Source organism: Fusarium keratoplasticum, chromosome 13 (assembly GCF_025433545.1).
Source record: "Fusarium keratoplasticum isolate Fu6.1 chromosome 13, whole genome shotgun sequence".
Taxonomy (NCBI): Eukaryota; Fungi; Ascomycota; class Sordariomycetes; order Hypocreales; family Nectriaceae; genus Fusarium; species Fusarium keratoplasticum.
The window spans coordinates 454,244-479,200 of record NC_070541.1 but is presented as its reverse complement, the minus strand read 5'-3'; the positions used below and the strand labels follow the sequence as shown (position 1 = coordinate 479,200).

Below are 24,957 nucleotides of genomic sequence, written 5' to 3'. Positions count from 1 at the left end.
AACACTGACCCCGGGATTTTAGATAAATGCTAGAAAGTAGTGGAAAATGGCAAGTCTAACCACGTAAGATATAACTAAGAAGAATGAAAATGAGTTATTGAAAATTTTCTACGAGAAATTGCAACCCTTGTTATGACGGAAGATGCAAAGACCACTCATTATTCGATATAAAATGATGACCTAACTAAGCCGCGGGTCACCATCCTGCTATTAGATACTAAAACTAAGTACATAGGGGGCAAAGAGAGAATGGAGAGACCATGATTAAGTGCTGTGGCCAAGCACAGAGACGCCGCCTGACTCTTTCAAGGGGCGGATGGTTCCAGTGATAGCCCATGATGACCAGGACTAGCGGATTGAGAGATGGTGCTTGCGTCACATGCCATTAAGCGCTAGGGAAAGGTCGAGGAGGCCGCAGTGTTGATTGCTTTTCTTCTCGGATACTTCCAGGATATGAATATAAGTACATTACTGGCGAGACTATTAGGATTGACGGTGGCATGTGTGCCTGAGTTTGAGAACATGCCATGCTGCAATAGTCTGTAAGTACGGTCTTTTGCGGTATTGGGTTTGATGTCACGTATTGATAACTATGTTTCTACTAATGTGGCAGATGGCGTCTTTCAGAGACGACATCAATATACAAAACCATTGACTATGCGCCAAAGCTGAAAGTCTGTGGCACGTTGAGAGTGTGCGTAGACTTGACGTCTCGGGGACTCGAGCTGGTCGAGACATAGAGGTCATGATCGCCCCCCTCAACCTTCCATAGCTTGTCTTCCTCGGACCAAAACGCGGCACCATCTCGTTTGAATGAGAGTTGCAACTCTCTCTTCTCTCCTGGGCCTAGGTGAATCTTGTCAAATGCAACAAGAGCCTTTGGCGGTCTTCCCTTGTCTTCACCCCCTTGGGGGGGTGCCAGATACACCTGAACGACTTCGGAACCTGCTCTATCACCGGTGTTGTGAACTGAAGCTGTGATGGTCACTTCAGAATTGGCATCGGCTTCGCTCAAGGTTCCGGACAAGGCAGTCCCAGAAACCTCGAATGTGGAATAACTTAGGCCAAAACCGAAGGGGAAAAGCACCTCCTTCTCAGTGCCATACTGAGAGTCAAAGTGCCTGTAACCAACATTCACACCCTCGACGTATTCTACCTCTCGAGATTCCCAACTGTCAAGGCCAAAGTTCCCGTAGCAAGCCGTGTGCTCGATCTTCTTAGGCCAGGAAGCAGGCAGTCTTCCGCTTGGGTTCACCTCGCCAAGAAGAACATCGAGTACGGCATTGCCAGTTTCCTGACCGCCATACCAGGTTTGAACGACGGCAGCGACCTCGTCAAGCCAGGGCAGCTGAATCGGCACACCAGTTCCAATTACGACGATAGTGTTGGGATTAACCTTGGCAACTTCGGCGATGAGCTTATCCTGGGACCCGTCGGCGGGAAGTGACATGGTAGCCATGTCTTGGCCTTCGGTCTCCCACTGCGGTGTGTTTCCGACAAAGACGAGTGCTACATCGGCCTGCTTCGCCAGCTCCACGGCTTCCGATTGGAGATCAGTCTCCATCTCTGCCTGCTCAATGAATCCGAGATGAACTGCAACCTTGTCCTCTGCAAGAAATAGCTCGGCGTTCGGTACCGGAGAGATGGTTGACTCAACCAAAATGTAATACTTTTGGCCTGCGATGAAGTCGTACTGGACATGCTTCTCTTCTTGCGCACCCAGGAAGAACATCATTGCCTCTTCTGTCTCCTTGATCTCACCAAGAAAGACTTGGTTGATGAATAGCTTGGTAGGCCCGATGCCAGAAAAGCTCAGGTAATGCTTTCCGCTGACACTCGGGATGTACGTGGTGGTCATACGTACAGCCTTGGCATCGTCGATCTCTGCGTTCATGATAGACATGAAGCTACCCCGCGGATATTCACTGGTGTGGAAGGCCTCGTCAGACATGTCGAGAGTTTTGAAGAAGTCGCAGATGAAGCCGGGGTTGCCGTTGCGGTTGACAGCACCAAGAGTGAAATCGGGGTACGTGCGAAAGACATGTGCGCCTATGCAGGGGTGATTAGCGGCCATACCAACAACAGCAGTCATCTTGCGTACCTTTGGAGTATGAGACTTTGCTATCACCAAGCCTTGATGTGATGGCATCAAAGGGGCTGACCTTGTAGTGGCAATTGAGGGATGCGCTCCCGCCCCCATGGGCAGCCATCTGCTTCGCTAGTGGACCAAGCACCGCAATGTTTTTGAGGGAAGACGGCTTAAGGGGTAGTGCTTTACCAGCATTCTTAAGAACAACCATGCCCTCGGCACCGGCTTCACGAATGAGTCTCTCATGCTCGGGTCGGCTGACAGAATACTCAGGGACCGGCTCCCGCCTGTCAGTGAATTTTCCCGTCTGGCGGAGAAGCTTAAGGATATTCAGAACGTGCTCGTCAATATCCTTGAGATGAACCTTTCCATCGTCGACCAGCTTCTGCACGACATCTCCCTTTCTCCGGTGAGGAGGACCAGGCATCTCGAGATCAAGCCTACGGTACAATGTTAGTGATCAAGAAATCCAGAAATACCAGGTCTAGTGCTCACCCATTGTGAATACCGGCGTCAACAGCAGCCGAAGCAGCGCCCCAGTCAGTCATGGTTAACCCCTTGTAGCCCCATTCATCTCGAAGTATGTCTTTGAGAAGCGTGGTTTGATCATCGACGTAGTGGCCATTTACTTTGGGGTAGCTTGTCATTATGCACCAGGGGTCAGACTTTTTGATGATGATCTCAAACGGGCGCAAGTAAATTTCTCTTGTATTCTGTGGTCAGTCCACTTCGTGATAGCATTTAAAGAGATCACATACCTCATGGCCCGGTCAGAGACTGTCTCGTTGACAGTGAAACGACGGGTGTCTTGTTCATTGATGGCATAATGCTTCACTGTCGCCCCCACCCTCTCGCTCTGTAAGCCCAGAACGTACTCAGAAGCGAGCTCGCCAGCGAGGAGAGGGTCTTCGGAAAAAGACTCGAAATTGCGTCCGCCAAGCGGCGAGCGGTGTGGGCACACAGTGGGACCCAGAAGGACATAGGCTCCCTTGGTCTGGGTCTCTTGGGCCAGGGCAACGCCAACTCGCCACGCAAGCTTGCGGTTAAAGGTAGCCGCCAGCGACACGCAGGCTGGGAAACATGCCGCAGTCCTGCCGTCGAGAAAATCGGCGCCTCTGGCTCCGTTGGGGCCATCGCTGACCTAAAGAGAGCGTCAGCCAACCTAGGTGGGGAAGGCAAGGGTTGGACCACATGTACCTTGAGAGAGGGGATGTTGAGACGGTCAATATTTTGAGTCTCCCAAGAGTTCTTTCCTGCAAGCAATGATATCTTCTCACTCGTTGTCAGTTGTGACAAGAGCTCAAGAAGCTCAGCATCCGTAGGTGCTTGTGTCATGATGTCGGTGCAGGAAGATGGATAATGATAACAGGTGCAAACTCGCCCAGCAGAGACAGTAGAAAGGGAATTGTTGACCAGCGTCAGATCTACTCATTGGAACAAGAAGAATTGATGCGAGAATTGTCTTGTCTTCTATATCTTGCCATGTTCCAACATGCTCGTCCATGATGGGAGAATCCTCGGAGTTACCCTGGCCTCTACTTCAGGACCCGACCCCGACGCTAGCCCCCGGACTCCATATTCAGCTCCTCCCCACCAGCCACGTGAGCATTAGGATTCTCCTGAGGTTTCTCCGCTAGCGTCAAGTGCAGGCCTCTCATCCATGAGAGCACCCTTGGCACTTGCATTGTGCCATTGATCAAGGTTTGCAGGGATACCAGAAGATGATTAGTGACCCCGTGGGGAAGAAAACCATGTGGCGGACCGCAATCCGGAGTTGGTTCTGAAGGCCGGTGTTTAAAATATATAAATCTGGTCGTCTTCAGACTCGATGAATATCAACAGCCGATCTTTTCCATTTAGACCAACTGGCATCCAACAGTTCAGCTATTAATATCCAACTTGCATCCTCCAACATGTCGGACGACAAGGAAGCATACCCTGCGCATGTTCAAAATGCGACAGAAGACGACCTTCCCGCTGTCCTTGAGACATCATCACCGGCCGCTCGTTTTGAGCACCGCCAGCACAGCTTGACAAAGATCCAGGCCATCAAAGAGAACAAATGGTCGTTGGTTTGGTGTAAGTCGGCGTACCGTTGCTGTGGCATGTGGATGTCGCCAGTGTCTAACATTGACATGAACAGGCATGTACATGTTCTTCCTTTGCATCACATGGGGCTATGACGGCTTGGCCGGTGCCATTGTCATCTCTATTGCCCAGTTTCGGAGGGATTACGGAACGCCATACAACGGAGATTGGGTCATTGATGCCAACTGGCAACTTGGATTCCAAGCAGCTACATCATTCGGTACGCTCTACAATATTTTGCCTGGTCTATTCCCATCTCTGGTCTTCAGAGGCTGATCCTTCTAACTCTAGGCTTGATCTTTGGCGCCTTTGCCTCGGGTCTCGCCATCAATCGCTATGGTCGTCAACCTGTGATCCTGGTAGCATTTCTCTTGTCTATTGCCGGTGCATTTCTACAGTACTTTGCCAAGGACCTTGCCATGTTCTTTGGTGGGAAAATTCTGACTGGTATCGTATGTGCTACACTCAATTTCCATCGTTTCGGATGTGTTCTCGCTAACTAGTGGAATCCTCCAGCCGATGGGTGCCTTCACAACCGCTGCGCCTCCTTATGCCTCCGAAATGGCTCCTCTCGTCATTCGCGGTTCCGTCTCTGCCGGAATGAACTTCTCCATCGTCCTCGGACAGTTGCTCGGCTATGCCGTTATGCGCGAATCGACCAGCACCTACACCGACGACCGAACTTACAAGGTCATGTTCGCGACGCAATGGGGCTTTGCAGGCGTCGCCCTCATTTTCCTGCCCTTCTTTCCCGAGTCCCCATACTGGCTGGTTGCCCATGGACGCGAGGACAAGGCGCGACATAATCTGGCCAAGCTGCACGACTCCTCGTACGACTTGGATGGGCACTTGGCCGAGATCCACGACTCCCTAGGACGACTGAACCAGGACAACGAAGCCCAGGGCTCTTTTGCCGAATGCTTCAACAGAGACAACTGGAAGCGAACTCTAGTAGCGGCTGGCATGTTCTTCATCCAGAATGCCTCAGGCCCTGCGTGGGTTGTTGGTTACATGAGCTGTAAGTCGATCCCTCTGCGCAGAACGAACAAGTTATGCTGATCCACCATCCCAAAGATTACTTTCAGTTGGCAGGTATGGCTGCGGATGTGTCTTTCGATACCACGGTTGGCCTCGCTGGCGTGATGGTTGTCGGCAATATTGTTGGTTGGTTCTTTGTCGACTATTTCGGACGTCGAGGAACAGCACTCTACGGCTCCATCATCCTGACGGTGACGCTGTTCCTTATCGCAATCCTGTCTCTGATCAAGGCCTCGGGTGCAATCTGGGCCCAGGTGGTATTCATGGCCGTCTGGTCGTTCTGTAAGTCTGACCCGAGAGGCGACAGGTTGGGGATGCTGACTGAACCGTGTGTTGCAGGCTACCAGGCAACTCTCGGTGCCGTTGCTTGGCCCATCACGGCTGAGGCGGCCACAACCAGGCTCCGTGCTCCCACGCAAGCCATCGCCACCATGATGAATGGCTTGAGCGGTTGCATCTGGTCCTTCAGTCTACCTTACGCCATCAACCCGGACGAGGGCAATCTCGGAGGTAAGATTGCCTTCATCTTTGGTGGAACGCTTGCAGCGTGTTGCGTCTTCATCTTCTTCATGGTTCCCGAGACCAAGAACCGAACCTACATTGAAATCGATGAGCTCTGGAGCCGGAACATCCCTGCAAGGAAGTTCAAGACGACCAGCCTAATTACGGTGACCAATGACAAGGCGGAAGAAGCCGGGAATACCGAGGTTGAGCACGTTCACTAATCAAACGCGGGGACAATACATAAATTCTCTACACCAAGCTGCAGGGTGCAAGTTTGACACATAATTGGGGCGCTGATTCGATGTTGTCTCAATGACAGATGCCTTAGATAGTCATCTTACTCTCTGCTTTGTATCGTGTCCATGTCAACCATGAGAATAGAAACTCTGGTCTCCCTGAATACCCGTTTAATTACCAAACCCCAACTATTTCGCAGTCGTCTCACACCTGAGCCGAAGACGGAGCGGGGCCACCAAATGGCGCTTTTTTAGTCCTCGGCTACAGGGCTTGGCAGTTGGAGGAACTGATGACCTGCTAACTGGGTTCACTCCGCTCTTTGTCTCCTCTTCTCTCACGCCATCTTCTACCATTGACCAGTTCCCTACAGAGAGTATAGATCAGTCTATCATGCCCAGAAAGGAGGCGATAGAACGTCGAGCAGCGGGCAAGACCCGCAAGATTGCACGACGGGCCTGTGATGTGTGCCGCAGTCGGCGAATACAGGTAAGCAGGTCACGCACTAACTTCGTCCCCTCTCAGGGGCTCTTAGAGACCTTGGGCATGGTCCTTCCTTGTCTTACATGCTGACCTTCATCCTTCATCTCGTACAGTGCTTGTTCCCTGCCAATTCTTCAGCTGCTTGTCTTCGATGCCTTCGACACGATGTGCCCTGTACCTTTTTGACAAGCCGTAAGCCTCGAGGACCTCCGAGCCGGTATGTCCATCCAATCGCCCTGTCCGAGTTGAATTGATTGACTCATTGACCCTACCTAGGCATATTGCAGAAGCAAAACAGCGCGCCGCTCTCTCTTTGTCACCATTGTCGCATCCTGACCAACAACCGTTGCCACTACCACTACCACTACCAATTGGACCGATTGGTATAGCTCATTTTCTCCCTGAGCCCGTATTTCTTACTGTCATCGATGACTTTCTTTCCCGGGTCTACCCTCTCGTCCCTTTCATACACCTACCACGGTTCAAGGCTCAGCTCGCAAGTCGCGACTTGGAAACTGACCCGGCCTTTTTTCGCCTCTGTGTGGCTCTTTGTGCCATCACCGTTGCCTCACTGCCTCGAAACCTCTCTAGTTATGGCATTGTGGGCTATCACAATGCGGCGCAGGTCGTCGAGAGGGCCTCTCATCTCATCACCTGTAGTTACATGGCAACACTGCCGTCATGGCAAGATAAGCCTTCCTTTGAAAGGCTTAGGGTCACAATTCTAACAGCGGTCGCCTTTCTCTACGCCGGAAGAAACCACGCAGGCTATGTATGGCTCAATGAAGCGGTCCCGTGCTGCCGCGACCTGGAGCTATACAAGCGTGATGCATACAGAGGGTTGGACATTGTCGACATTGAGCTGCGCAAGCGTGTCTTCTGGCTGCTCTTTATTGCTCAGGTGTAAGTTCGCTCCGTGAAACCGTATCTGCTACATTCTGACTGAAAAGAACCAGGCATAGCCGAGTCAACGACTTGATTCCCCCATATGGTCTTCATTTTTGTCCACGGCAGACAGATTGGGAGTTTCTGCTGCCCAAAGAGCTTAGCGATGAGCAGCTCTGCGGCGAGAGTGCTCACTCTGCTGGGGGCACACCTCTGATCTCTGGGTATGTCGCACTTGTGAAGCTCTACCTTTCTGTCTTGGATCACTTGGATGAGTTCTTCCCAAGCACCTCAGCACCTCATATTCTCTCACATGGTGGGGTCGCCGCTCGCGTTTTACCCAGGGTTGAATCATACTCGAATCAAATAGAGATCCTATCAGCGTTTCCAATGCTTGATTCGCTTCTCCAAGTCATTCAGAGGCTCAACACTGTCGTGGATCAACTCCCTGAGCCCCTCAGCCTACCACTAGGTGGTGGAGAAGCACGACACTCAGATGACCACCCAACAGCGGTCTTCCAACAAAATCATCCATTCCATTCCATGTCGGCAAATCTCTACATGACTGCAATCTATCTGCAGTCCGTGATGCTAGAAGTCTGCTTGGATAGATGGCAAAATCGATCTCGGGAACTGGCAAGAGAGGGTGAGGGTTATTATGTACCAATTGATGAAGCAGTCAGCGCACATCTATGGTCCATCAAGGCATCAATAGGAGAAATGTTGGTAGGTGTCCTGACATGCCTCTCTGGTGCTGATTTGGAGTCAAATGGCCAATCTATGGTAAGAGTTTCTCTACACACTTGAATCATTTTTAGAGTGTAAGCTGATATTACGATAGATTGTTAAGCTACGACAGGTGGCATCGACGTTCCTGTACCCTGATGGCAACCCTAAAGACCCCAACTTTAACTTTATCAACAGCTTCGTCGGTCGCCAATGTCTCGACAAAGCACTTAGTGTCTTGATTGAGATAGATTATTTAGTGGTCAAGAACTGACTCATGCTTTCGTTAGCCATTTATACTGAAACGGATGTTTCTTGTAGCTTGGTGGCTATATACTGACTATATGCGCTTGCCATCTCCAAGATCAGCAACCCAGTCGCCAGGAGGGACACTACCTAGCACATGAAAGCAGTCGCGGTTTTTTAAAACTGCCCAGGCCCATTCAAACTCAAGGTGACGTTAGGTTAGTCCCTTATTTGCGAGAAAGGCTGCACACACGGTCTACCGAGGCACTGTCATAATTCACAACCTCCCCCATGTCGCGCAATCTGAAGGGACTTGGATGTTTTCCAGATTCATCCTATGTTACAATCTATTTCAACGTCATTTAGTTGTTCCTCCCCGAGCTGTGAGCAGACTGAATCCACAATGCCCTTCAAAGATGAGAACCTTCCCTTTCTTTGATCAACTTCTCGTAACTTTCAGCCGTCCTCTCGCGAATCTTCTTCCCCCACATGAGCAAGGGGATGTGAAGAAAGCCCGTTACCATAGCCAAAACACCCATTACAATACACATGTTCTGTAAGCCTTGGGCATCCAGCCACGGGACCGTGGCGAAGGAGATAGCGATGCTGAAGCAGTTCCGAATGAAAGCTACTCCAATGAAAGCCTCGCCAGTTACCTAAAGCGAATCAGCACCGACGCATGGCATTAGGAGATAAGGGACACTCACAGCTTCGTAGCTATCGATTAAGACGCAAAGAGCGACGTCACCGAGACCACCAATCCCGAAACCAAATATGGCACTTCCGACACTAGGAAAGATCCAATGCATGCCCTGTGTCATCAGCACTGGTACAAGAGAGAAGAAATCGAGGGGGTATGATGTACCTTGGTCGCTGTCACCCCAAACATGATGAATCCACCACCCAGACAGAGAGCAGGGAGGTGATTAAGCTGAAGGCGCATCTCAGGCTCATAATAGCCATAGTTTCTTCGCGCAAACCAAATCACAGTCCGATCAGAAAGCGCAGCATATATCGACCCCAGGATACAACCGACAAAGATGCCCAGGTTCATGTTGCCAACGCCAACGGTACCAAAGTTATAGGGCGGTTGCGTAAACACAATCGAGATGAGCGAAGCTTGGGCTGTGATCCAACCAACGGTGAAAGCGTACGTGAGGGCCGTGTACATGACTGCTGGGAATCGGTACATGATGACAACCGATTGCCACGCAATGCTCAACAGGCTCTGATCCGTTTTCGTGACGAGGCGCATTCGCTGTCGCCAAGTGAGCAGGGGGATGCTGGGGTCGATACGATGAGTCCCAGCGTCTGAGACTTGAGGCATGATGGGCGAGCCTTGGCCTGCCTCATGGTTCTTGCATGCTGACCCCTTGTCTTTGTTGCTGCTTGAAGTTGGTTTGACTTTTGCCGTCTCTGGGCGTCTAGCCTCGATGCAAGGGATATACTTGGTTTCCTCGAAAAACAAGCAGAAGTAGATGAACAGTACGGCCTCGAATGCAAAGAGGACCCAGTAGCATAGCCTCCAGTTGCCGTCGGCCGACATGTATCCGGCGATGATTTGGCTTAGAAAACTCTGAGTCCACTTAGTTAGCTCAGGTCCCATTGCTAAATGAACAGTGAGTACGAACTCCTATCATCACCATGACCATGTAAAGACCATTGGCGGTTGCACGCTGGTGCACAAAGTACATATCCGCAACCTGACTGTTGTTAGTCAAAGAAATAGACAAGTCGCGCCATCTTATTACCGTCATTTCGACAATTGTCTCATTGGTAGCGTTGGCAAGACCAAACAACAGCTGTGAGATGAACAACTCAGGAAGGCTGCTCAAGCAGGCCGACCAGACTGCCATGGCGAGAATGATGGCGGTGGAGAGAATGTACATGGACCGTCGGCCGTACTTGACCGCTGGCGGGATAAACAGGATGCAGCCCACGGCCGTTCCGACGTAGTTGACGGCCGAGGCAGCGTTTAGTTGGCCATAGGTCCACCCGAACTCAGGGATCCAGAGAACCCAGAAGAGGATGGGGAGGGACGTCCTCGAAGATGCTCAGTCAACATCGCCCAAGGATGAAACAAGCCACTTACTGTGTAAAGATTATTGCTGTGATGGCGAGGGCAGGGACAAAGTTGGCCAGTTTACGACCGCGACTCCAGTTCTAGGGGTAGAGGTCAACGTATGATAGCACGTGTCGTAAATGAGAGCAGTACCAATGGATCGTTGGGATCGGAGGACGGGGTCGGCTGCAGTACCAGCTCTGAGGTCTCGAAACGGCCATCTTCTGTTCCGAGATATCAGTTGAAAACTCAATACTTGGAGGCTCATGAGACTAACCTCGGATCACACGAACGGTGCCCGGAGGCGTGGTAAACTCTGGAGGTGGAGGTTGAACGGGCCGAGTCATCTTGAAGATGCAGCAAGGTCGAGCGGTGTAGGTGATGGTGGTTCTCTTAAAAGAGACACGAGTTGGAGAGTGCTCATGGCAGTTTGAGTGATCAAAGCTCTCGGACTCTTATGTATGTGGCTATCACAATGCTTGAGTCTTGATATCTCTGGAAAGGATGGCCGATAAGTGGCCAGCAAGGGGTTCATCAGGACGGCTCCGCCTACTTGATGAGGTTAGCGTTATCGCAACACACTTGAGCCTCCCGGTCATTTGAAGTGCCAAAACGCGGGGAAAGCGGGGGGAGGATGGGTTCGGCAATCAGTGGAAACGGAACGGAGCCGAGGGTGAAGTTGTATTCAAAGGAGGTGTGCGGGACATGAATTTAGATCACTTGGCACAAATATTGCGTCCCGAAGGCATCCAATTAAGGTCTAGCAAGCTTTTGAGAGGCAACATGAAGCCGCTCTGCCTGCCCACGCAGACATCATCATCCATAGTGCCCACCGAAAGGAGAATGACTGAAGCACCTTCAAAGTGCCATTGACCACAAGGCTGTCAATTCAATTATGCGGCCCATTTGGCATTACCTGGGGTCTCTCGTTTCACAGGAGTCAAGTATTCAACCTTGATTTATGTATCGACCATATCTTCAAATCTCTAGACTCAAACTCCACACCTGATCCAGTTCTGGAAAGACCCCTACCCTGCATGAGTGCGTGACGCCCATCCCGAATTCTGGTTAGTCAGACCTAACAAATACAGCATATTGTCCTATTTTGTAGTGCATCTTCTTAGCTTAGTCAATAATACTGGTGTTCGCGACGGTGAAGTCTTCTACTCTGGTGTTCGAACGGTATCTGAGAGGGCTGGTCATACTCCAGTCCATGCCGGTCTGCACCTCGGATATTCTCGAAAATCGCACCCGGTCGGTCGTGCGTTGCATTGGCCACCAGATGATAAGCAATCTCCAAGCATGGTTCTCTCATTACAGGCATATCTAAGTAAGTCTCGTTGCCCGGGACAGGGTGCGCCGGGGATCAATTGGCCATTCACAACTAGATTTTGAACCACTCTTGGAGGCCCTGGTCCTCGATTGCCACCCACTGACAACACCCGCACAAGGCGCGAATCCCTGTCCGTCGGCGATAGCGTCCTCTTAGCATTCACCTTTCCTCTTACGGAAGCTGGTGCCGCGCTGATCAGGGGATGAAAGCGCCGCGGACCGGCCCCATTTTTCTTTTCATCATGGGGGCCGTGAATGGGTCCGTCGTATACAGTCCGTTCTTACCATGACTCGGATTTCACAGGTTCCGCATCGATAAGCCATATTTAACTCAGCAGAGGAAGAGTGTACTCTGCAATAGGTATTTCTTTTATAGTGCATCTTGGACCATCAGTAGCAGTCTCCGTCTTCAGCATGGCAACAGCAGTTCGACCCACGATTCACATGCGGCCGTTGGGCCTTGGTATGTCACGACACATGTGCAGTTTTTCTGATCTCAAGCTCTCCTTACTAACGTGGCCTACAGACTCGACATCCGTTTCAGCTGCGGCGCAAACACTCAGCCTTTCTTTCGCCACCGACCCTCTGATTACTTGGCTCTATCGTTGCCCAACCGACCCTGGCTGGGGGAGTCTTGAGCCTCCCCTACAGCGATGGCAGGAAGCCCGAGTTCGAGAATACACTGTCCGTGGGATTGGCATGGAAGCGGTTACCGAGGGGAAAGCACCCTCTAGTGTTGGGGTTTGCTTTTTATTCCCCCCTCTGCCACAACGCCGGTGGTTAAATCCGTTATGGTGGCCGGCCTATTTGAGGGTCTTATGGGATCAATATTGGATCAAACCGAGAGAACCATTTACAGACGAAAAGGTGAGATGACCAATCCAAGGCAATTGGAAGAGACTGACATTCTCTTCTTTCTCTCTCAGCGAATCGGCATCATGATGGATGGCCACTATGCATCTGCAAAGACGATTAAGGGTAGATATCCCCCAAACTCGCTCTACTACCTAGAGATCGCTGCGGTCAAACCAGACACTCAAGGAATGGGTGTCGGTGGTGCTATTATGAGTTGGGTTGTGGATCGGCTGGGAAAGTCCCCCTGTTTCTTGGAATGCACCAACGAGAAAAACATTCCCTTTTATGAGAAGTATGGATTTAAACTGTTGGAGGAGAAGACACTGTCCCATGGGGCAAATCAGTCCTCCACGACTCTGTATTACATGGTGAGAGACAAGGCAAGCCTTGGACTGTAAATAAGTAGACATTATCTTTTCCTCATTGAATCATAAATATGTCAACCTAAACTGTCTCAGGCTCTATCTGCTATTGTGACGGGTCAAAGACTGGCGCCTGAACCAGTCCGACAAACCTACCGACGGTCGTGCCGAGGTCATCCCCGATAAGAGGGGGTGCCCCGTTAGTTACTTATAAATCGAACTTCCGCATCAGGGATGGGCATCGACGGATCCCCGCTTTGTCTCAATTGGCATCATCACTAACCAAAGGAGTCATTCCATTTAAGAGGCAACCTCCTTGATCAACAAGGCATCAATGATTCGACGATCGCGGCATGGGTAAGCGCACCATCTCAAGCCTTTCGAAATACCTCGCTCATCATTCATTCGTCCCCCACAGCTGCTGGACTTGTAAGAGAAGACATAAGAAATGTGACGAGGTGCGACCAGTGTGCAATAGGTGCGCCCAGGCTGGGATAGCCTGCGAAGGGTACCAGACGAGACTGACATGGGGCCCTTCGAACCCTGACCCTGCACCACCAATGGCAGGGGTTGTGTTGAATCCTATCCGTAAACCACGCCTTCAGAAGAAGGCTAGACAGCGCGAAGAAGCAGAGGCCATTGCCGAGGCACCGCCTGACTCTGACTTGGAGATAGCCGACCCGGGCAGTGTTTCATCCCCTGATCAGTTGGATCTCTTGTTCCTCCAGTACCAACTCGATGATCCCTGCAGCAACGGAGCCCTACCGGATAATGAAGTGTCTCAAAGACTGATGGACGATTGTGAGTTTCTCTATCATTTCGCCCTGATATTGCTAACCCTGCTTGCTAGTCAGTTCTAAAGGCTGGAAAACCCTCAGCGGGCGAGGTGGGCAGCACAGCTTCGTTCACTCCGACATCATACCTCTTTGCGATAGTAACATTTCTCTTCGCCATGTGTGTCTAGCTTATCAGGCGAGCCTGGATCCAGGCATGATACATGCGACCCCGATTTACATGCAATCGGCCCTTTCACATTATTTCAACGACCTCAATACTCCCGAGAAGCTGGATCTGGATGAAACATTGGCTACAGGAGTCCTGCTTTGCAGTGTTAGCGTGAGTTTTGGAGTAGCTCATAGACAAAAAATGTGGCTAATGGAAGTAGATAAACTCTCTGTACATCTGGACACCTCTGTTGGAAGGATTACACGGAGTTCTTCAACATAGAGACCTCCTACACAAAACTCAACGACCTCCCCTCACAAATCACCTCATCGAGGTGATTGGTCTCCTTGACATTCCATGTTTTACATTAAACAGAATCACTGTGTCCCTCAACCTGTGGAAGTTACACGTGGGCCCCAGCAAGCAATCCGGCGTTGAACAGACATCTGGCCTACCGTACACACTCATGACCCTGTTCGCTGACCTGGGGTCTCCCGAGGCAGAGGACAGGCTGCTAATGTGGCCAGGTGAATTGGGCGATGAACTTATCCAGATGCACCTATGGGAAGCTTTCCGGAACGCTGGGATACTTCACAACCGAGCGCTTATCGGGGAAGCCCAGGACCCAAGTTCCTCACCAACGAGCAAGCCCAGAACTGAGGTGTTGCGGATGAAGGTGTTTGCATCGATTCAGGCCATATTTGACTCAGGGGCATTTACTTGCCGGCGGCCTCTTGCTAGAGCCGCCCTGTATCCCCTGTTCATCGCCGGTCTCTTGGCGGACAATGCCTGGGAGCGGAGGCTTTCCCGAACAGCATTCCAACACCTCTGTGAGAATGGACAAGAGAGGCCAGTTACAGAAACCCTGAATATTGTGACACAGGTATGGGGAAAGGGCAGTGGAGGGGATGAACAGTCAAAATTGAAGCTGGCCACAGAGATTGCGGCGGAGATGAATGTTGAAATACACTTGTACTAGTTGACGATAAAACCTGAAGTAACCTAGTCTAAGCTGGAATGGCCTCCTGTCTTCCAGTCTCGCCCTTCAGGGTAGTAAAAGCCTCCATCTCTCTTGGCTTGCACTCAGCTCCATCATGATTCCGTGGGAACGTACCCATCTTGTCCCTCTCTCCCGCAATCCAATCAACCGCCAGAGTAAATTCCTGATAGACACCCATGTCCATGATCTTCTGCATGCGTGAGTACTTGCGTACCTTGTCATCTTTGGTCTCAGTGACTGTCTTGCAAGTCTCATCCGGTCCGTACCGCATCCACCGTGCACCTTCACTCATGCGAGCCCACGGGTCTTTACCGTGAGCAAAGTCGATAAAATGATCGGCCATATTCCTTGCGAGTTTCCGTTGGCCTTCGGTCAGATGCTCATCGAAGTTCAGGAACAAGTATAAGAGATCCAAGGCATGGTATGCCTGTCCCTTGAACATGCCCTCGTGTGTGCACACTTGGTCAAAATGATAACCAAATGTCTGCGGAATTTTCGAACGATGAGCCGCGACCCAGTTGTGTGACTTGAATATCGCGTCAGCAGACATGTCCTCCATGCGCTTCGCGAGCTCTTCTTGCTCAAGTCCGGGTGTAACGCCATATAACGCAAGTATAGTATCAGTTGCTTCTGTGCTAAGCCAGCCCATCATTTGACTTCTGATGGAGCCAAAGTCTTCATCACAGAAGGCCTCAGTAAAGAGCATGCCTTCATCAGCAGTGTCTCCAACCATGTATGATTTGAGCCATGCAGGTGGTGAAGCGATGGTGTTGAAGGACGGTTTGGCCGCGTGGAAAACACCGTCATCACATGGGTTTCCGGTAGCATTCAAGTGTCCCTCTACCGGTATCGTCGCCTTGGCTACTACATGCTCAGGAACGCTTCGAAGTTGTTCAAGTGAAGAAGGAGAGTCTGGATCAATTCCCAAGTACTCAAGTAGCGCCCGGTAATGTTTCTCGTGGTGACCCAATGGCCAAGTGGGGATGGTGTTCAGATGGCCTGACATGGCAATGGCTCGGTGGAATGGAGCTGGATCTCGGGCGACAATGTGATGAGAAACACTTATGCCTCCAGCAGACTCTCCGTAAATAGTAACGTTGTCTGGATCGCCACCGAACGAGGCGATATAGCGGTTCACCCAGTGGAGCAAAACTTGTTGATCGTAGAGGCCGAAATTGCCGAAACCTTGGTATCCATCACGCTCTAGATCAGTTTTGATGGCGGATGAAGCGAGGAACCCTCCAAGGCCGACGCGGTAGTTGAAGTTGACGGAGACGACGGGAGTGTTGCGAGCAACGGCGTGGGTCACAAAGTTGACGCTGTCGAAAACACCCTTGTTGGCACCTCCAAAGAGCAAAGAGCCCCCGTGGATGTATACCATGACAGGGAGTTTCGTGCCAGGGTCCATGGACGGGGTGGTGATGTTCATAACAAGACAATTGAGTTCGTCCTCGGGCGGCTCCTCAAAATGAGGTGCGATATCAACTGGTACAAGAGGGTCGCTTCCGTTGTACTCTGGAGGATTGGGTGCGTTACACCTGGGCAAGAGTCAGTGTTTGTTTTCGTATGAGACTATGGGATAGCAATACCCGAGCTTTGTTCCGTCATGAAAGTCATTTGGCCACGAGTCCTTGAGTTGGGAGCGTGTCCAACGTTTGGGTAGGGAAGCGTAAGGAATGCCACAGAACTGATGCACACCCTGGGTGAAATTGAGCCCTTCGACCACTCCAAGGCCATCGACAGGCAATCGAGTCTTGCCGGTAGGTGTTCTGCTGGCCGGCATATCTGAGATTGAGGAGAGACTTGGATATAAGAAAGAGCTCGGGATGTATCGGTGCAGTGAATGAGTTGGGCTGAAGACTTGAAGGGCTTGCACATGTGTATTTATCCATCTCATGAAGTGTCTGGCCATCTCGAGCCCCGATAGGCTGCCATGGCCCACCTGGACCAAGATGCTGACTAGTCCAGAACTGGCATGCAGAAGAGCGCGCAACTAACTAATTCAACCCCGCGTGCTGGATAACCACATCGAGTGGGGAATTGATAACGCCCCTAGTGATTCTCTCCTGGCACCCGAGAGGTATTGGGGCCGTAGGTGACCGTGAAACCGGGAGTTATCATTCTACGTAGTACGGGAGAGGCCGATGTGGTGCATACATGCCGAGCCGAACTGCCAGATGCGGTCCCTCTCGGTGGCCGAGGATACCGGAGTGCCGATCAAGGGTCAACTGGATTAATCAAGTCATCATCTTGGATATGGAACAACATGGTATTGTTTGTCACGAAAGAGGGGCAAGGTTCATTCATTCTTCTGCCCTGGCCGGCCTTGGCCGTGCTCTCTAGGAAGTTGTTGGTCAAAAGCCGCAAGAGGCGTGGGGGGGACTGCAGAGCATCCCAAGCACCGGCAATAACACGGCAAGTCAATAAGCTTTACAACCGCGCCGTGGCTGACGGTTGGAAGAACAGCACAATAACAGATCGGGGATTACAATACAGCGGGGACTTTACGGACTTGAAGTTCTTCAATAGTCCGGATTCAAACAAGGCAATGCTTTCAATTCCACGCGTCTACATTTTACAGTACCTACTAGAGATGGCTCGAGGGAGGGGCACCACCCAACATGATGTGATCCATCAACGTCTCGGCAGCCTTCTCAGGGGTCCAAGACTCAACCCTTCGGTCACTTAGTAGATACGCCCTGGGAAATCCACGTGCTGTTTCTCCAAGAACCATTCTAGCGATTGCTTCTCCGCTAAGCCAGCACTTGTCCATGCCATGGCCGTTGAAACCTGCAGCCAACCACTCCCCATTTCCCATCCGACCTGACAGACTTGGTGGAAGCTTACCGACAAGGGGCATGCCGTCTGTGGTAAACCCCATGATTCCAGACCATACCTCTAATGGATGGGGAGAGGTGTCTTTCCAGATACGTGGAACGACCGAACAAAGGGTTTCGCGTGCATCGTCGGCAGCCATCGAGTCGTCGCTTGAAATCAAGGTGGCTAGTTTCTGTGACTCTCCACCGAGAAACATGACGCCTGATTTCGCGTTTTGCTGGGCATAGAATAAACCAAGATGAATATGCCCCGTCTCTGCGCCGTAAGAGCCTTTTGAGACATGTGCCCAGGATACCTTCCCCCCACGGTTGGGAAATGAAGGTCCCATACTATGAGTAGACATCGTGCCTCTCATAGGGTAAAGCTTCCCAGCGAGGTTGGGAATCAGGTTGGCGGAGTATCCGTTCGTACAGTGAATGATTTTCTTAGCCACAAGGGATCCCCGTGGAGTGTGAAGAGTGTAGGGGTATGTCTGGGACGCACGATCGTGGTAATTGATCGACTGAACCGGAGTATATGTCTCGAGATGAAAGCGATCAGGGAAATCTCTCTTCAATGATGCAAGAATTGTAGTCAGCAGCCTATAAGGCCACAAAGCTGCGACTCCATGTTGCTCGATGACGCCAACAACTTGCCCATAGCCAAAAGTCTAATGACGAAGGAGTCAGCAACGAAAAAAACCCCACGGCATATGCCTCGTTGCGTACCTTGGTGGCGTCTTCCTGTTTAGATACCTTGTACTTAAGGTCGCCGTTGGGGTAAGCCTTGATAAGCTGGCGAACAGCTTCAACAGCCTTGTCAAACGATTCTCGGTCTTCAAAAGCCGTGCTTGTCGTCACGTTGCGAAACTCGGTAGCCTGACGATCCTCAAGGTCGAGTTGGTCCACAAGCTCCCTCAGACGCCGAATGTTTGCCTCGCTGAAGCGTACAGTCTCCACGGCGAGTTCAAGGCCGACCGCCTTGACAAGAGCTGGAAATAGAGAATCGCTATCTGAGACGAGGTGGCCACCGTTTCGGCCTGTCGCGCCGCTAACGGACCCGCGTGCTTCTAACATGGTCACCTGAAGACCTGAAGCTTTTGGGTGGTTCAAGAGGCAATGTGCCACCGCAATCCCGGTGATTCCAGACCCAATAATGACGATTTCAGATTCTCGAGGTAAGGTCTCGGATTGTGCGTTGGAGATTGTTGGATGCGGCGGTTGCTGCCATGTTGGGACGGTCGGATTTGCACTTGGCAGGCCTGGGCGACAAGTGATGAGCTTGACGGCGTCGTGTATGAAGCCTTTGTTGTTAGCTTGGGGATTGACTCAAGAAAAGGATGAGTCTTCGAGGATAGCATTTACCTGCTTGTGACATGATGGGCGTTCTCGACGAGATGGTCTTGGTGAAGCGTTGCTCAAGAAACGACGACAATAATTCGTCCTACATATTTAACTCACTCTTCAGCACAAGATATGAATGAACTCAGGGAAAGCAATAAGTCGCCTGGAGGGCGCGGCTGTAGATGCCTAGATAGGCATAGCTTGAGTTGACAGGTCCGACTGTGGAGATGATTGTCAGTGGGGCCGGGGCCGGAGATGGCCGGGCGAGAGGAACTTCAAGCTGTGCGTTGCACGGAGTGGGTAAGCTTGAATCTCGAGGCGTTCTCCTGTAGGCGTATAGAAGAAAGGAGCTTCACCGAGAAGCTGCCAATAAGGTCTCAACTTGTCCTGCCACCGTTGAAGCGGACGAGGAAATTACCGAGGTCGGGGAGGACTGGCGGCCTGCATGATACGTAACACGTTGATAGTGTTGGCGAATGATGGCTTGGACTTGGATTGGAGTTCGAACCCCTGCAAAGTTGGTCGATACGGACCAGTGTTTGAGGATGGCACATTGGTCTGTTTCGGTCGCCAGTGTCAAATCGCCGGCTTAGAAGGCCGCTTCCGGTACAGCTTTGACCTCGAGTATTGATCAATGTGTTCCGGCAAATCTAGCTGTTATGTCGACAGCATATACAAGATGGCGAGTATAATCTTGCAGTCCATATCGGTGTGGATGGATTCCCATGTCTCCATTGCTCGGGCGGCGAGTCAGTGGGGATATCCTGACTTGAACCGAGATAGGATGGGTCGAGATTCAAGCGAACCTATGTATGGTGTACTAGACACAAGTCAGCCTGTTTGCCTACTCAATTCACTCAATAACTTACTACCATCGACAACATTTGTCAACCTATTGTTGACTACCCAACAACAGTGCCACCCCACCAACCATCCAGCTTCAGACGCACCAAGCTAGCCAGATGAGTTGAACCGTCAGCTTCTACAACCCCATCGTCCATGTCCCGAAGTATCCTGTCAATGCAACTCCCAGCCGCACTGAGCTGCAAGATGTGACAAATTGCGCGATGAACGGCAAGAAGTCGAGGGTGCGGGGGGTCAATAGTCCGTTCTGGGGTCAGGTGAAGCTGACGGGTCATAGGGAACATGGTCTTTCTCAACCCCCGGCTTTGGGTGGAGTCAATACGGTAGGTGTGAGGCTGGTGCGTGGGCTCGGGCATGTCTTCGAAAAAGATCTTGAAATTTCCAAACTGTCGATGGAGGCCGATCCGTAGAGTGAGAGCATTTAAAGGGCGATCGATGTCTGGGCCGCCGATCAGATGGATGATGCCGTTGTCAAACATGTCGAGTATGTCCAGAGCTATGGCTTTGGACTTGCTCTGTTTCATGTTAGCTTGAGCTCTCGAGTTCCAAGTTGACTTATTAGCTCCGGGTTTGCTGTCAAAGTGTTCAATGAGTGAGGGAGTATATGCGCAACCTCAAGCTCGGCAAATGAATCAGGGTTTTGGTCTATTAGGGTTTCCTTTGTCATCTAAGGCTAAATCGTCTCCGCTGTTCTCGAAATGTCTGTTGGCTTCATCGAGGCCAAAGTTGCGAGAAATTACGCAACGATGCCGATCGCGAATGAGATAATCCCGCCTCAGTGAGGCCACTCGTTCCCTAGACTCTAGCGTAGAATATCTGCTTGGGGCTTGAGAGGATCCCGCTGGTGAGGGTTGTGGCGTCTTGGTAGCAGAAGCCTTGACTAGAATAGAATGAGCATAATCTCTTGGGACGCTCTGGGGATTACCAAGGTGGAAGAAAGAAGTTGTCCAGTAAAAAGTCTGCAAATGAGTTTACGCCCGAGCGTATCTCATCCACTCTTGTTTCATCGTCGAAAGTAATGTAGTTATCTATTGTGATATTGACGAATCTGAAAAACTCTTGCAAGAAAGGGCGACGAGGATCATCGGAAAGTGAATGCTCGTATGTCACCCCCGGCAAATGCTGCTTGACAGGGACGTGGAACTGACTCAGGTGCTCTTTTGGTTCGATGACTGAGTGCACGAGAATAACTGGCGTGTTATATGTTCCCGCAGAAACGATAATTTCCTTGGAAGCGCTGGTCTTTTGTGTCTTGTTCGTTCGCGGGTCATTTACTTCGACAACGACTGCCTGCCATTCACCTGCAACCATGTCGATCAAAACTCGGATGCAGTGGCAGTGAAAGCTGATGGTCAGGTTGTCGGGTTTCTGGGTCCCTTGAACGTAATAGCCCCTATGGGCCCAGCCTCACTGGTCAGTTATAGGAACTGAAGAGATTGAAACGACCAATGGCGAAACGCACCCGTGCTCCCAGAGTCATTTGTGCCATGCACCTCGGGAACATATGGTTCGTTCCCAAGCTGGTGAAAGGTTTCGACCTGCTTTCGTAAGCACGTTGCATTGCCCAACAGATGATACTGTCATGCTACATCACCCAACTGTCGGAACTTCCATTGTGGAAGAAGGGAATCATCGACTCCCATTCCCACCCAAGATTCCCGGTGGCAGCTTCATCATTCCCTAGAGGTGAAGGGGTGGTTAAGTCGGAGATCTGGCTTACCCACCCCTCCACACAGAATCTCCTGTCAGGCTTCAACCTCTTTTGCGATGTCGGTCTCTACTTTGCACTCAATGGACTCGGAGCAGGAGGAGAAAAACCAAGTTCGCAACAGGTCGCTTCGACAACCAACGTTCGTCTTGCCCCTTGACGCGACTGATGGCCAACCAAACAGAGTGGGCGGATCACTAACACGCGGCTCAGTGCATCCTCTTTGCTGTCTTTGCATTCACCGGGCTGTTTGGCGGCGTCGTGATCAACAAGATTGGGCCAAAGTGGGCAATGGCGGTGAGGAATCCTTCACATGTTGACAGTATGTAGCATTTGCTAATGGTGATTTGCCAACTGAAGATGGGTACCTTGGGATACCCGGTTGACGTCGGCTCGGTAACCAGAACCCTCGACTGCTTTGTCAGAGTTCCCGATTACTGACTTTAGGCCATGGCAGCTTTGGCACTACGATTCCACAAACGAGACCGGTTTTGTTTACTTTGGAGGCTTCTGGCTGGGACTAGGCGCAGGTGTAGGGCTCGCCACATCTCTCGCAGGCCCCTGTTGTGATGCTGAAACTGCTTTTTCTAGATTCTACTTCCAGGTACTGTCTGGATTCAGACCAGCTACCCCATCGAGTCTCGTAAGATGCTCTATGTAGGTTCAAATCATTCATTCTTGCTTGGACAAGAAGCAGCAGATTAACTAGCCCTCATCATAGAGCTCGATTCAACAGTTCATGCCTGCTTTTAGCTTGACAGTTGGCGCGCTCATAACCTTTGGAATTGTCAATGGGAACCAAACCACGGGAGGTGTATCGTACGTATTTCCATGTCTACTCCATATTGTCGACCCAGCTAACCGTCCTTGAAAAGCAGTGCGGTATATGCAACTTTCATTGTCATCACAGCCCTTCCAACATTCACAGGCCTCTTATTTATCACAGACCCGAAGGAGCTGCGTCGTTCGTATGGGTCTGGTATCGCCCTCTTTGAGTCGGGAACCGTTTGGGGGGAGCTGAAAGGCATTGCAGAGCTGTTCAAAGACATAAAGGTAAGGACCTTCAAGATGATAACCCTTGGTAGTCTGCTTCATGAGCTAACAGTCACTGTAGATCATGTTGATGGTCCCTACTATGCTCGCGATTCAGGTTCCGCTGGCTTCTTAGCCATCCATCAACGCGCACTACTTCAACGTCCGCACCCGTGCTTTCAACAACATCATAGTCTGGAGTGTCCAGTGGATCACGGCAGCTGCTATGCAGCCCATTTTGGATAGCAAGCGTTTGAGCCGCCGGACCAGAGGCTTTTCCGTGTGTATCTTCCTCACTTGCCTCGTGGTCGGAGACTGGGTTGGAGAGCTCGTATGGCTTCAGGCCCATCAGGCACCCCGTCTAAGTGACGGCCCCGGATGGGGCTGGACAGATGCCGACTTCACCTCCTTCATTGTGATTTACCTCTTCCAAGGCATGTTGCATCAATTATACTGGATCTTCATCCAGTGGGCGGTTGACGCGTTGTCGAATCCACCTCACCTCTTGGCCAGATGTAAGAAAACACTCGAATATTTGCCATTTTTCTAAGCGCTAACTATCGTGAAACGTCTAGGCTCTGGCTTATTGAAAGCCTGTCTCGCGGGTGGCACCTGTATTGCCTTTGGGGTTGACTCGGTTCTGCCACCTTTTGAGTATGAAGTTGCCAGGAATTTCGGTCTTCAAGGTTGTGCTATGTGTATTCTGGTTTATATCTGTGGCTTTAAGAGCACTGCTACCAGCTACGGAAAGGAAGATGATGTCATTATCCCTTCTTCCGAGGATGCTACTATTGAGGCTGCGTCGGAGGATGTTGCTGTTATCCCTTCTTTGAAGGAGACTGTTGCTTCTAAGCAAGAGAGAGCTAGAAAGGTACCCAAAGGCCGATTCGAGGCTTACGTATTAATACATTTCGTCGCTCAGTGCATGTGTGCTTGTTTCGAATATGGAGAACATGGCGCCTTGAGCGTCCAACACCTACTGACCCCCCAAGTTCAGAGACGGCTAGACTTCTGTCACTCATATATTCTTCCTCTCTGTATCTATTGATCTTTGAAATATGCGCCCAGCGTAGTCGGAGAGACATTATCCCACTAAAGTGGAACCTTGAATGTTCACCATCTATCGAACCCAGCGCTTAGATCCTTGTCACATTACCGCTTGTGTTTGCAGCTACAAGCGACGAACCGTCAACTCCAATTAAGCTTCTATTGCTAGAACACCCCGGTATCTCATCCTGCCCTGACGAAGCTTCGACATAGCCTCATTGATGCCGTCTTCACTAAATGAGAAGGCCTCGATGATTGGCTGTATTTTGTGGAGCGCCGAAAAGCTGAGCATCTCGCGTTGGACGTTTGGGGCGGCAGGTAGACTTCCTTGTATCCGGATAGCGTTCATCAGAATCTCCCCGTATGGGCATCATAGCTCGGATGAATCTACAGTCGTGGCGCTGATGACGCCACCTCGCCGAACCAGTGGCAGAACCGTAGACCAGTCTGGTTGTTGAGCACCGGCAAGGAGCAGACAGTCAACGGTGCGGCCAGGGCGAGAATCGCTACCCATGACTTGGAAGTCTGATGCTCCCAGCTTTCGTGCTGCCTCTTCTTTACTGGATGAGTGCGAATAAACCGTAACATGACATCCCATCTTGGCGGCGCACTGAACAGCGAGGTGACCCAGTCCTCCGAGACCGAGAACACCTACTCGGTGATGCCACTGGACTCCTGCACTGCGTAGAGCGGAATAGACGGCTGCACCAGCGCGCATCAAGGGAGCTGCTTCGGCGGAGGGGATGCTTTCCGGGATGCGGAAGAGGAAATGCTCGTTCCAAGTCGCATGAGTCGCGAATGAGCCCTGATCAAATTCGTCAAAGCCATAGAACTGTCGTTGTTCGCAGTAGAGCTCTTGACCTTGATGACAAGACTCGCAATTGAGGCAGCTACCTTGACAGTATCCCCAGCCAACCCGATCTCCACTGGTTTGAGATAGGAGACGTCAGCGCGGAAGCAAGGCTGCAGTTGGATTGCTCCCATGTCACTTACACCTTGAGAATTTTGACAGAGCCGCCAATTGCCTCGACGATTCCAACTACCTCGTGACCAAGAACCATGTCTTGCGACTTGTAGTGTTCGTCGGTACCACACAGGCCGGAATGAGTGACGCGAACAGTCACTTGATGGGCTTTTGGAGGACCAGGCCAGGCAATCGTGCCCTCCTGAGCCTTTCCACCTGGGGTACCACGATAAACGTTGATCGAAGACATGAGTGTTAGGGGTAACAGGAAAAAGAAGGGATATTATTGAGGATTGGCGTAAGTATTGGCCCAAGTCAGCCAGCTTGCAGTTC

At 51.1% G+C, this 24,957-nt stretch overlaps 9 protein-coding genes and 1 pseudogene across 10 annotated transcripts, besides 1 other annotated feature; 4 read left to right on the top strand and 6 right to left on the bottom strand.

Moving 5' to 3' along the window:
• Positions 1 to 655: 655 nt before the first annotated feature.
• NCS57_01451500 (Beta-glucosidase) lies at positions 656 to 3,424 on the bottom strand (the record flags this gene model as incomplete). The annotated part of the gene is made up of 5 exons (XM_053064116.1): positions 656 to 2,049; positions 2,102 to 2,529; positions 2,585 to 2,794; positions 2,848 to 3,230; positions 3,287 to 3,424. 5 exons carry the CDS (start codon positions 3,422 to 3,424, stop codon positions 656 to 658), a joined length of 2,553 nt encoding a protein of 850 aa, XP_052906399.1.
• Positions 3,425 to 4,002: 578 nt separating this feature from the next.
• NCS57_01451400 (MFS domain-containing protein) lies at positions 4,003 to 5,940 on the top strand (the record flags this gene model as incomplete). Its single annotated transcript, XM_053064115.1, has 6 exons — positions 4,003 to 4,168; positions 4,233 to 4,397; positions 4,469 to 4,629; positions 4,694 to 5,195; positions 5,252 to 5,497; positions 5,555 to 5,940. The coding sequence occupies 6 exons, from the start codon at positions 4,003 to 4,005 to the stop codon at positions 5,938 to 5,940; spliced, it is 1,626 nt and encodes a 541-aa protein (XP_052906398.1).
• A 316-nt stretch (positions 5,941 to 6,256) lies between these two features.
• NCS57_01451300 (Zn(2)-C6 fungal-type domain-containing protein) lies at positions 6,257 to 8,321 on the top strand (the record flags this gene model as incomplete). The annotated part of the gene is made up of 5 exons (XM_053064114.1): positions 6,257 to 6,442; positions 6,550 to 6,653; positions 6,713 to 7,339; positions 7,393 to 8,104; positions 8,163 to 8,321. The coding sequence occupies exons 1-5, from the start codon at positions 6,347 to 6,349 to the stop codon at positions 8,319 to 8,321; spliced, it is 1,698 nt and encodes a 565-aa protein (XP_052906397.1). The 5' UTR covers positions 6,257 to 6,346.
• Positions 8,322 to 8,703: 382 nt separating this feature from the next.
• Positions 8,704 to 10,702, bottom strand: NCS57_01451200 (uncharacterized protein; the record flags this gene model as incomplete). Its single annotated transcript, XM_053064113.1, has 8 exons — positions 8,704 to 8,949; positions 9,001 to 9,105; positions 9,159 to 9,869; positions 9,925 to 9,996; positions 10,045 to 10,336; positions 10,386 to 10,456; positions 10,509 to 10,579; positions 10,633 to 10,702. 8 exons carry the CDS (start codon positions 10,700 to 10,702, stop codon positions 8,704 to 8,706), a joined length of 1,638 nt encoding a protein of 545 aa, XP_052906396.1.
• Positions 10,703 to 12,101: 1,399 nt separating this feature from the next.
• Positions 12,102 to 14,828, top strand: NCS57_01451100 (uncharacterized protein; the record flags this gene model as incomplete). The annotated part of the gene is made up of 6 exons (XM_053064112.1): positions 12,102 to 12,150; positions 12,214 to 12,554; positions 12,614 to 12,910; positions 13,393 to 13,705; positions 13,755 to 14,020; positions 14,070 to 14,828. 6 exons carry the CDS (start codon positions 12,102 to 12,104, stop codon positions 14,826 to 14,828), a joined length of 2,025 nt encoding a protein of 674 aa, XP_052906395.1.
• Positions 14,829 to 14,856: 28 nt separating this feature from the next.
• On the bottom strand, positions 14,857 to 16,632 carry NCS57_01451000 (Carboxylic ester hydrolase; the record flags this gene model as incomplete). Its single annotated transcript, XM_053064111.1, has 2 exons — positions 14,857 to 16,387; positions 16,439 to 16,632. The coding sequence occupies 2 exons, from the start codon at positions 16,630 to 16,632 to the stop codon at positions 14,857 to 14,859; spliced, it is 1,725 nt and encodes a 574-aa protein (XP_052906394.1).
• An 804-nt stretch (positions 16,633 to 17,436) lies between these two features.
• On the bottom strand, positions 17,437 to 19,043 carry NCS57_01450900 (DAO domain-containing protein; the record flags this gene model as incomplete). Its single annotated transcript, XM_053064110.1, has 3 exons — positions 17,437 to 18,336; positions 18,395 to 18,969; positions 19,031 to 19,043. 3 exons carry the CDS (start codon positions 19,041 to 19,043, stop codon positions 17,437 to 17,439), a joined length of 1,488 nt encoding a protein of 495 aa, XP_052906393.1.
• An 868-nt stretch (positions 19,044 to 19,911) lies between these two features.
• Positions 19,912 to 21,190, bottom strand: NCS57_01450800 (annotated as a pseudogene). Its single transcript has 3 exons — positions 20,799 to 21,190; positions 20,675 to 20,753; positions 19,912 to 20,388 (listed from the first exon to the last, which is right to left on the bottom strand).
• Positions 19,912 to 21,190: a sequence feature.
• Positions 21,191 to 21,941: 751 nt separating this feature from the next.
• On the top strand, positions 21,942 to 23,620 carry NCS57_01450700 (uncharacterized protein; the record flags this gene model as incomplete). The annotated part of the gene is made up of 8 exons (XM_053064109.1): positions 21,942 to 21,977; positions 22,039 to 22,113; positions 22,173 to 22,238; positions 22,303 to 22,400; positions 22,457 to 22,634; positions 22,750 to 23,128; positions 23,189 to 23,484; positions 23,606 to 23,620. 8 exons carry the CDS (start codon positions 21,942 to 21,944, stop codon positions 23,618 to 23,620), a joined length of 1,143 nt encoding a protein of 380 aa, XP_052906392.1.
• Positions 23,621 to 24,030: 410 nt separating this feature from the next.
• NCS57_01450600 (PKS-ER domain-containing protein) lies at positions 24,031 to 24,874 on the bottom strand (the record flags this gene model as incomplete). Its single annotated transcript, XM_053064108.1, has 2 exons — positions 24,031 to 24,586; positions 24,654 to 24,874. 2 exons carry the CDS (start codon positions 24,872 to 24,874, stop codon positions 24,031 to 24,033), a joined length of 777 nt encoding a protein of 258 aa, XP_052906391.1.
• Between the last annotated feature and the right edge of the window lie 83 nt (positions 24,875 to 24,957).